The sequence below is a fragment of the Antedon bifida genome, chromosome 6 (assembly GCF_963402885.1).
Source record: "Antedon bifida chromosome 6, ecAntBifi1.1, whole genome shotgun sequence".
Classification (NCBI taxonomy): domain Eukaryota; kingdom Metazoa; phylum Echinodermata; class Crinoidea; order Comatulida; family Antedonidae; genus Antedon; species Antedon bifida.
The window spans coordinates 15,926,813-15,938,490 of record NC_136231.1 but is presented as its reverse complement, the minus strand read 5'-3'; the positions used below and the strand labels follow the sequence as shown (position 1 = coordinate 15,938,490).

At 31.1% G+C, this 11,678-nt stretch overlaps 1 protein-coding gene across 1 annotated transcript; it reads left to right on the top strand.

Annotated features, from left to right (window-relative positions):
- Positions 1 to 547: 547 nt before the first annotated feature.
- On the top strand, positions 548 to 11,357 carry LOC144845365 (putative E3 ubiquitin-protein ligase HERC3). Its single transcript, XM_078702641.1, has 23 exons — positions 548 to 771; positions 1,044 to 1,203; positions 1,294 to 1,370; positions 1,537 to 1,758; positions 1,888 to 1,943; positions 2,204 to 2,314; positions 3,588 to 3,612; positions 3,825 to 3,916; positions 4,088 to 4,188; positions 4,486 to 4,711; positions 5,559 to 5,713; positions 5,932 to 6,031; positions 6,522 to 6,711; positions 6,974 to 7,140; positions 7,393 to 7,485; positions 7,773 to 7,865; positions 8,224 to 8,475; positions 9,063 to 9,158; positions 9,370 to 9,485; positions 9,679 to 9,870; positions 10,371 to 10,554; positions 10,796 to 10,901; positions 11,042 to 11,357. Exons 1-23 carry the CDS (start codon positions 573 to 575, stop codon positions 11,350 to 11,352), a joined length of 3,324 nt encoding a protein of 1,107 aa, XP_078558767.1. The 5' UTR covers positions 548 to 572; the 3' UTR covers positions 11,353 to 11,357.
- The last annotated feature ends 321 nt before the right edge of the window (positions 11,358 to 11,678 follow it).

The following is an 11,678-nucleotide window of genomic DNA, read 5'->3' as shown; positions in this document are numbered from 1 at the left end:
GTATACAGCGCCCTCTTCAGAATGTTAACATTAAAAAACACTCTTGGAAATTCCCAAAGGAAGATGGAATTTCCAATCGTACTTCAAATAATTTATAAAACTATTCAGAATGATAAACTACACAAGGTATATTGTATGCTGTGATCACGAATGAACTAAGCATAGTTGTAATTCATGTGAAACGGGTAAAAATTGGTCTTATATTGAAAGATAAAGCTACAGTACTATCAAGCCTAGATAGTATACTGGCTATAGTAAGGTAGGTAGGGAGTTTTTTACTCTGGCAGTGTTTATGGTGAGTCATTTCTTAGAATAGCCTTGTCGATGAAAGCTAGACGAGTGTAAGTTGATAGACCTGGACTGGGACCAAACATATATAGTAATTGTATACTTCTTCACTCTATGATTATTTATTCGTTTTGTTGTTTGTATAGAATAATATGGATATTGCCACTATTACCGGCTTTGGCAATAATAAATTGCATATAGGCCTAGTTAAATGTGCCAATAGCTAATTTCCTTCCATTATAGCTCCATGAAACTTGACATTCTAGATGTTTGAATCTTAGAGAATGACATCATCAAGAGTGTTCTCCTTGAATCCTGTTAAACATGATTACCAGAATGCTGCTGCTAGTCCAGTCGTCAAAGAGTTGCAAATATTGAATAATCGTTCCATTCAACAAATAGCATGCGGCAATCACCAAACTGTCTTTGTTCTGACTGATGGAACAGTTTACACATGTGAAAATGAGGAAAAGTCTACTCCAGGTTTGTTTTTAAAATATAAAAAGCATCAAAATATAACGTTATGCTTATGCTACGCTTTTTTCTCAAATTACGCAAAGGTATCGCATTTATCTACAACTTTCTTGTGCAAATTAAAATTGTGCAAATCTGTTATTAAATCAACACAATTTCGGAAGGTTAAGATTATTGTTTGATGCGTTTTAATTAAAAAATCAGAATGGTTGGAACATGTGGTACTTGCACCCTTGACGCCAAATGCCCCTAAAGTATAGTTTTGTCATCTTTTTTTGCAGAGCATATTTCTTCCCTGGATACATTTGTCATTGTACAAGCCGCCTGTGGGGATGCACACAACATTGTCATAAGTGACAAAGGTCAAATTATGAGCTGGGGTCGTGATTCTGAAGGTCAATGTGGTCATGGTGAAGTACATTTGAAGAGAACAACACCAAAGTAATGCAACAATTTTAAAATAAATTTGATATTTTGAAATACTTTCCGACTTTCTTAAAAAACTTATTTATGTTTGTTTTTATTTTTCAGAGTCATAAAGTCTTTATCCAAAGAAATCATTATCCAAGTGGCCTGTGGATCTAAACACACCTTGGCTCTTGCAAAAAGTAATATATACAGCAACATTCAATAATAAAAAAAAGACTAATCAATAAACATAGGGTACACATAGGATATCAAAATGACCAACAACAAGTTGTTAAACTACATTTTACCTGCCCTGGTTTCCTATACAGTACCAGAGAGATTTAACTTTTAACTTTTTTTGTGAAGGTGGTAAACTATATACATGGGGTGATAACAGTTACTGGCAGCTAGGCTATAGCACTACTCAAGACCATTGTTCCACCCCTACACATGTCTCCTGCTTGGCTGGGTTACCTAACCAACAAATATCATGTGGTGGCAACCATTCCCTTGTCTTAACATTCAATGGCAATGTTTTTGGTTGGGGATGCAACAATTCTAATCAACTCGGAGAATATGATGAAAAAAGTAAGTAATTATTTTTATTAGATGTAAATGCATTGATTACTTAATAATTGTAATTATTATTAAATTGATTATCTGCAAAAAATAGCTTGTAAAGACCTTTCAGAGGCTGTTTTGTATATTGATATATAGGTTGCATGGCTTACATTAACACCACTAACAAGAAATCAACACTCCCTGCTTTTGAGGTACGTTATCTGATATGATTTTCCATGCATGGCATTTAAATATAAAGACAAACTACTGTATACATTAACACAATTAAGGATTGAGCTTGGTTGTCTTGATTTTGTGTTACCATGACAGTGACAAGTTGATCTGATTTTAAGTGAGAACCTACAAATTAAAGAACTGGACTATAATATGATATACTAATAATATAATAATTAATAATTTAAAACATTGTGCCGAACAACCACATAGATAAACTCTCTTTTTATAACTTCAGGCTGTAAGAATAGAGAAAGATACGGTTTTAGTGGATGGTTTTTCAAAATTGATAGAAACACGCTTACAGGCTGTATCAGCAATGCCTGAACATAAGAATAAATCATTTGAGGTAATCCATTATTTATTTTTCTTGTTTGTTCTCATTGGCCTGGTACACACATGATACATGTCTATCAGGTAATTTATTGAGTTCATAATACATGGGCAGCAGATTTAACGTTCCAAAAATTCAAATCATCCAGGTATCCAACCCTACTCTGATTGAGATCAACTCAGCACAAAGCACTCGGGTTTGTTAGTAAAGCAAAGATCTTGAAAAAACTTTTCGATACTTATCACAATAAAAACAAATTGCATGAGTTACTAACTCACTGTACAATTTACTACAGAGGCCTACTAAACATCACCTGCACCACATTTACATAATATTGACACATACCTAACCCTCTAGGTGCTAATGTATGTTTACTCACATACCATTAATCATACTCACTCCTAAATAAAACTGAATCTAACCCTCCTCTTATCTAGAAAATCAGATAATATTTTACCTTTTATCATCATTCTCGTGTTCCGCAGACAAAAATTAATCGATAATTAGCTGATAAGAATTAACCAATAATTATCTTACGAATTAAAAGACGTTTACTATATAATTTCAATATAAAATTTAATGACATAAAGAGAGATCGACGTTTCGGTACCATCATAGAACCATTTTCAAGATCAAGTGAATACAAAACAATAATAATTATGTGCACTAAGCACCAAAGTTGGTGACAGGAAATGCTAATTGAGGGCTAATTAAGTAATAATTAGCTCCTCCTACTGAGTTAGATAAACAATTTAGCTTTGATTGTAGGTTTTATCTCTTTGATCCATAACATCTCCTTAATTAGGCAATCAAACTTATTGTTACATTTAGATAAGACTCTGAAAAAAGTATTCTGAGATATCACCAGTTATGCCATGTTGTTTTAGGTGATCGCCTTTAATACTTTTGTTATGTTCATTAATGCGTTTGTAAAGGTGTCGGCAAGTGTAACCGACATAGTTTGTATCACACAAACCACATTGAAATTTGTACACAACGCATTGTGAATTAATGATTAATAATTATCTCTCATTCAAATCAGTAATTATCGGATAAATGCGATAATTTCTAACCTTTGACCTGAAGGACAAATTGTTGCGATGTGATTGGGCATCTGGTTGTTTGATAATTTTATTTTTGCTGCGGAAACACAGCCTTTATGTCATGTTTATATTAGCTTGATATTTGTTTCTGATTTTTATTTTTATTTGCTTATAATTAAATTATATGAGATTAAATTTATGTATTAAAATAAATATACATTTTTTTGTTTTTATTCATAATCAAGGAGCTTCGCCATGAATACAATTTTAGTAAGTACACAAGAGTTTAATTTCTCTGGTTTATGTTCAACTTTTACATTACAATTTCAGTCAAATCTGCGTTTTGTGATGTAATCATTAGTCTTAGCATTAGTCTACTATATAACATTTTAACACTATCGCCAATTCAAGGAACACCCTGTTAAGGGACCACTTTGTTAGGTTCCGTAGATGTCCCTTTATTATAACCAAATTCTTCTTAGTTTCAGCTTCCACAGTGCCACACAAATTGGATTTCCTGACACAAATGACCAGCATTTCTTGTGGACACAACTTTTCAATTTTTCTTTCAAAGGTATACTTTTCTATAAATAAAGTTTAATCATTTTTATATCAAACTGAAACTGAAACTAAAATTTCTCTGAATTGGATATATAGTATATTTTGAATGAATTATGATAACATAATAATACAGGTTAGTAGTATTTAGTTAGTTAAATTTATAGTATTAATTATTATTATTTAGAATGGGGAAGTTGTAAGACTAGCCAAGGATTTAAATCAAACTTGGAATGAAAAAATAGCGGAGATAAACAAAGAAGAGGACAAAAAATTACTTTGTACAGGGTAACTTTCATTTAATTTATTTTGTTTAAATCTGCATAGCACTTGAACTAGGCAAATGTGTGTTTCTCCTTTTTACCTTATCTTCTCATCTTTTCTATTTCCCTCCTAAACTTTTGTATGTCTGGTACATTTGCTTCTTGTGTGAGTATTATAGTGATATGAAATAGTTAAAAAGAAATATTAACAACAACAATTTTGTGCATGAATACAAATATTAATATTGATTTGATTTCTTTCCACCAGGACAGTGAATGTGCACATAATGTTGTCACTAATATTTCTTTTTAACTATTTCAGACGACACTCTGTGATATTGACTGGGGATAAATTGTATGTATTTGGTCCAACATCAATGCATGATCCTCACTCTGCGGTGTCCAATGATGATGACAGCTCTATGTTTGTATATGATTCTTTGTCCAGATGTATTACTGATGCCACTGGCTCACCTGATACTGTTAACATCAGCAATGTTTATTGTGGTGGACTCAATACTTGCTATTTAGTAACAAATGGATCTGTGGTATGTCAAATACGTGTTAGTCACTTTGTTATACAATGTTGAGTTCATAGTTTTCTTTGCTCTCTCAGTTGTATATTTAGGCAAATGGCATATAAATAGTATAGTAGGGAATGGATTCCTAACCTGACCTTAAAAACAGTTACTATGATAGAGTGTGTGAAAAAGATGTATGTGACAATGTTACCCAGAACTTTCCAAAGATACTAGTACAAAGAATTGTATATCTTGTTTTGCTATTTGCTTCCCAAAGATTCAATAGTGGATGTTTATTTGTAGCATAACAAAGTAATCAAAAAATGAACTTGCTATTATTTGTTTCTTAATGATGGTTCTCTAGTCTGCAGATCAAGTGATTTGATTGAATGATTATAAAGCTCGGTCCACACTATCAAATTAGTTTGACAAAAAAGTGTGATGTTCCCAATTATGGTAGTGATATGCCCAATATAGTAATAACATGACATCATCATGTCCATATCCTATATATTCCTTTTTCCTATCTTTTCTTCTGAGAGGGCCAATTTAATTTTATTTATTTAATTTTTGATTCTAAATTGTGCTTTATGTTATCTTTATAAATTATATTTATTTTAATTTTATTTTTATTGTTACATGTTTCTGTCTTGTCATGATGTATTTCTGTGAGGATCCCTAATGATCAGCTTTGGCTGGATGGACGACCCTCGTAAAATATTGTTGAAATAAATAAATGTGATTGGTTGAATCACTTTCACAACCAGCATTCACATACTGTATGTGTAGGTAGAAGGAACCAAATTTGTCTTGTTCTGTACTGTTTTTCCATTAGAATAATGATATTGATAACCTGTATTATTTTATTTTCCAGTCACAAAGTAGGCCGTCTGAAATGATCCACCATCTAGAAGATGTAATAGAACAATTCAAAGACTTACCAGGATATAGTGATATTCCAAAAGAGCTAATTCTAACTATTCAGAAATCATTTTCATCAACAGAATGTTGGAATAGTTCTTTTGCAAGGTATGAAAATGATTTGTTGTGAACCTAAAAAACCCAAAATATTAAAGAAGATGTGTACATTTGTTAATGTTGCAAACATTCAATGTGTAAAGGCCTTCAAAACAGCACAAAGTATAGAAATACATTTTATATTTCTAGTTACCACCATAATTGTTGATTGTATAGTAATGTAAATGTACACCTAAAAGCTAAAGTAACCGTCTTTTATTACAATTTAGTAGTGATCAGTTATGTAGTGAAGATAGCCCTGGACTTGATCTTGATAGAGCAAAAAATGTTTTTAAAACAGTGTCAGAAAAACAAAACATTCTAAGAAAGGTTAGCTTTTTCTTTTAAGTTACTTTATTTTTTGACTAGTATCTGTAAATTTTGTTTTCAATAAAAATATGATTGGATATGTCTTGTCCAATAATATTTGAGAATTATAAGATTTGTCCAGCTAGTCCTAATCATTCACTCACAGTCCTTGTCAATTTGGTCAGTGTTTGAATACAGCAGTTGAGAACCGAAGCCCCTCCCCAATCATACTTTATGTATGTCAAAGTGTGTCTCTTAACTGTTAATAGTTGATTTGACTTATTATTAAGTGATAATTGAATAAGTTAACATGTAGTTAGCACCCTCATAGTGTTACAACAGGGCTCGTCCATGATTCACTGTGTTAACATTTTATGAGAACATAAAACAACTGGTGTTGTAATTAGTTATGGAGTCCATGTTTTATTATTACTCTATAGTTATAACCGTCTGTGATATACAAAATAAAAAAAACAGTATTCAAAATAACTTCCAGAAACTTTCTTTCTAGATTGATCACGGAATAGGCAGTCAACTGTGCCCAACACTTTTGACATCACCACTTGATGTTGAAGCACTTCGTGTCTACCTGATTCTATTGGAATGTCCCACAATGCATTACCCAGAATCTTACCTTGAATCTATCTTGGCTGTTGCTAAAGCATTGTGTAATCTTTCACCTGAAATGTCAAAAGTCATTGGTACGTATTTTGTGTTTATAATATTAAAACTATTTTTTAAAGATTTTTTTTAAAAGTACTTTATTCCAATGTTAGTGTTAGCCTATTTATTAATTTAAATAAAATTAAAATTCTATAAGTTAATAAATGAGATCTTTCATGTCGTTTAATTATGAACTATTGTGTTCTGTTTTCTTTGAAATAGGAGGAATTAAAATTTAAAAGAATTATGTTATGTTATGTAGCATTATGTTAACAATATTATTTTGTTTGATTGTTGTAGATACCTGGATAGGAAATTACTCCCCTCCAAGCTTTGAGCATCTTATAACAATTTTCAAAAATGTGGTCGTACATTTAATAATGAGGCAAATATATTCTCCCCCATTGATGTTTAGCGAAGAAACTAACTTAAAAATTGCCTTAGATATGCTCAAGAAACTTTCTAAGGTAAAAACAATAGATTGATTGAATGAATAAATCGAGTAGAAATATATGATTAAGCAGAGCAGACAATATAAACCATAGATCCTCTTTGCCAGAGGGAACCAAATTGATGTGTGTGTACTCAGTAAGTTAATTACAGTTGGAAGAAACTGTATAAATACAACATTTTAAAAATTCAGAATTAATTCAGTTATTATTTATTATCTTTTTCTTTTATGAAAAAAGTAGCTAACTTCTGTATTTATCTTTTTGTAGATAAATGAAGAAATGGATGATATAGTTCCTTATGCAGCATTCTATATTCCCAAGTCTAGAAATCTAGTAGAGTGGTTGAATATAAACCAGTTGGTTAGTTAATAACTTGTAACAGCAATAGTTTATATAATATAGAGTTAGATTTAAGATTTCTGTATAGTAATTTTGTGATTTAGGCCTAACTCTTAAATATTGTTTGTTTTGCCATTTGTCAATAGTGTTTCTTTGTATATAAAGACAATTTTCGCATTTACTTCTGTATTTGAGTAATATTGATTTGATTTTAATTTGATTGTATAATGCATGTTTATCACTGTATAATACAGTAGTCTTGTTTCTTACATTATAATTGTTCTGTTATTGTTGCATTTTAATTATAGACGTCACGTTTAAACTTGATTGATTATCCATTTATTCTGGAGAATGATGTGAAGATTACTTCTATTATAATAGACAATTTGAAACAAAAACAGGTAAAATGCCTATGCATGGAAGTACATGTTTGATGTAGTATAAAATTACGTAAACAAATTTCTATTGTAAAACTTCCTAGTGTAACAAAAACAGTTTAACTTTTCCTCTGGCTTCATTGATATAAAGTAAGTGTGACACTCAATTCATTGGGTGTCACACCAGTGTTGGTGGCGAGTTTAAGATTAATAGTGATACACTGTAGTATGCAGATGAATGGCATTTTACAGTCACATGTACAATGAGCCATTTGTTATCTGCCAAAAAGAATAAAATAGGACACCACATGATCTCAATTCGAGGTGATTTAAGGTTTCCACATGTTTTTTAACGATTTTCAATTTTAATATTTGATTACAGGTTGCTAGTAGGCCTATTACTGAAGAAATGCAGTTACAAATGTTTCAACTGCTTATATTCCATCCGATCTTCAGTATGCGTATGAATCCTGTATTTCAGGGCATACGAATCTTGCACATTACAATTGACAGAGAGAACATTGTTGAAAGTGCTCTGAAACAGTTAAGAAGAGTACCTAAAAAAGACTTAAAGATACCATTGAAGGTTCAGTTTAAAGATGAACCAGGAATTGATGATGGTGGACCTTGTAAGGTAGTGTGTAATCTATATATAAATTTACGTAAGGGCAAAATTTGGTAAATTGCGTGTTACTTCTAGAATGTTTACTCGATGGTAAATAAAGTTGGTTCGTACTTTTGGTACTGATTTTAACCACTTGATGTAACCCTGTTTGCTAATTAAATTGAGTTAGATAATTAGTTATTGACAATTAAAACAAATTTAGGTTCAACGATTTGCCCCAAATAGGGGTGATTTCCGAGCTCGCTTCGCTCGCGTGCCATTTACTTACTATAATTTTATTTATATCTGTGTTATTATTTAGTTAAATTCTTTGTTTTTGAGATGAATAGGTAGGCTACTAAATTATTCACATCAATCCTAGAAAATGGAATTGTGCTAGAAATTACTTAAATGTTGTAAGTTCTAATATGACCTTACCTCTGTGTAAGTAAAATCTTTAGAAATACATTATGTACAACTTCATTGATCTATTGTGAACAAATTTGTAGATTTTCGAACATTTGACTTCATTAAGAAGTTATTTTATGTCAGTACTTACCTTGAAAATGGTCATCTCAAGATTAAATAGTCGTTCATATCTGTTATTCAACTTTTAGGAGTTCTTTCTGCTGATGTTCAAAGAAATTCTTGATCCGAAATTTGGGATGTTTACGGTATTAAGCAAAACAGGAAGAATTTGGTTCAATGCACAGGTAAAGCTTCAGATACTGATAACACTAATAAAAATATGTCTACACTAATATTCCACACTGAAACAATCTGTATCTTGTTTTAAAAGTAATGCTACTTTAATGCCATTAAAAAGTAATATGTATACACAGGTAACATGTTTTAGAGAAAAACTATTAACACAATAGTTAGTACTTTCTAATAATATAAGTTGTTTGTATTTGCTTTTATCAGTATGAGGACAAGTCAATGTTTGAAATGGTTGGAATACTGTGTGGATTAGCAATCTACAACCAAGTTATTGTGGAACTTCCATTTCCCTTGGCACTCTACAAGAAACTTCTCAATAAGTAAGTGATCATGCATTATACTATTTTATTTTATAATAATCTTTGCCATTTGATTGGTTGGTTTTGTATCATGTGTCATTCAGTATTGATGATATTTAATGGCGCTTATGCATGTTCAGCTTTTTGTAAACATTTTGAAAATGTTGTTTGTTGCCTATATTAGTGTCTAAAACATGGTTATTATTTTCTCCAGACCTGTGTTTCTATCAGACATGAGCCAATTGGAACCAACAATGGCTTCTGGCCTGAAAGATATCTTGGATTATGATGATTACGATCTTCAAGATGTGTTTGACTACCCTTTTCAGTTTTCATCAGAGTTTCACACAGATATCATTGACCTAAAGGAAGGAGGAAAGGACATTCCTGTCACTTATGACAATATGTTCGTTTAATAATTAGTACTTTGTCAAAACATTTAATTTATTTGGTCCAACACATAGCATAACATTTGCTTTGCTTGTTAAATATAACAATTTACAAATAAGAAAAAAATTCCATAGTAATAAGGTAGGTAAAACAAAGGTAATAAAATTGGTTTAAAAAATGCTGACTATAACATCACAAAAGAAAGATACAAATACGAGATGATCATTAAAGTAAATTATTTTACGAAAATATGTAATACATCCCAAACATTTGAACATAATATTCTGATAATGCACCAATATAATTAACTTATTGTATTATATCAATTTCATCATGTCAAAATTAGTCTACTGTAGTAACTACATTTTTAAAACTGATTGTATGACTTTAGTTGTAGAAGTTTCTGCATGCTTCCCAAAATAGAGTAAACACAATGTAGTTACTGCAGTAGAATATTTTTAAAAGAGTTCCTTACATTCTCTCAATTCACCAAATGATGTCTAATTTATATTTTAGGCAGGAGTTTGTAGACCTGTATGTTAATTGCATGTTTAACGAGTCAATTAAAGAGCAGTATAGTGCTTTTGCAGAGGGGTTCCATCAGGTTTGCGGAGGACCAATACTACAGATGTTTCATCCAGAAGAGCTTATGTCATTGGTTGTTGGCAATGAAATCTATGATTGGGAAGAATTTGAAAGTGTATGTACAGTCAACATTTTTTTTTGTACTAATTATTCAGGCATTTGATTTCTGTATCTTGTAGGCTAAGGCTGTGAGATCCAATATACAACTTGTTTTCATCTTACTCTTTTGTTTTAATTAGTTGAACTAACACATTGTTATAAATTGTATATTAATAGTTTTTTATTTTGATACAACTGAATGCTTCCACAATTCTGTTCATTTCACAAAATGCTAGCCTTATACTGTTTATTTACAGTTGGTGGAATACAGAGGCATTTATAACAAAGAGCATAAAACTATCAAGTACTTTTGGGAAGTTTTTCATCATGAACTCACAGAAGAAGAAAGGAAGAAATTCCTAGGCAAGTACAGTGTGATAAATTTAAAGATTTATTGGTCTTATTATTGAAGTTACGATTTCTAGTGAGTTTACGTATGATAAAATTAAGTATATCGGTTGTATCAATTGCATTGTATTTATTTTTCTCTTTATTATATATAGAATTCTTGACAGGTAGTGATCGGATCCCAGTGCAAGGAATGGCTCAGTTGAAGGTGATTTTCCAATCAGTATTTGGAAGTACAGACTTCTTACCCTCTGCTCAAACTTGTTATAATTACTTAACTTTACCTATAACTTCCTTATTCAAAGAAGCTTTCAACGCTTCTGACACAAATTTAACACGACGCCACAACTCTTTGATTCCTTTCAGCTTTCGTTCCTTTTCATACTCTGCACCCTTCTCGGTCTTACGTTTTACTCTAACAGATTTCTCTGAAGCAGCTTCAGCCATCGTGGATATAACTTTGTAAATTTTATAACTGCACAAACAAGTTTCTTGCAAATGCGGAATTTAATTGTTCTCCAACTTGATCCGATTTACTATAACAAATAAATAATGATTACAAAATAATATATACAGTATCTATCATACAGTACAACATAAATAATTCTATACAATAATAATAGACCTTACATAAGTATCTAAATAAGTCATAGATAAAACAGTACAATATAAATAATTCTTGGTTCAAAATAATTACAACTATAATAATAATAAGATAAGTCTCAATTGCTTACCAAAGATATGCCTGGATAACATGTGCAGCTATAGCTATACACTATATCAATTACTACC

Bases quoted from the DNA above. Each gene is read 5' to 3' on its own strand.
- LOC144845365 (XM_078702641.1), top strand. From the start codon at position 573: ATGACATCATCAAGAGTGTTCTCCTTGAATCCTGTTAAACATGATTAC. The intron at 772-1,043 runs GTTTGTTTTTAA...CTTTTTTTGCAG, and splicing joins TGAGGAAAAGTCTACTCCAG to AGCATATTTCTTCCCTGGAT. The intron at 2,315-3,587 runs GTAATCCATTAT...TTCATAATCAAG, and splicing joins ATAAGAATAAATCATTTGAG to GAGCTTCGCCATGAATACAA.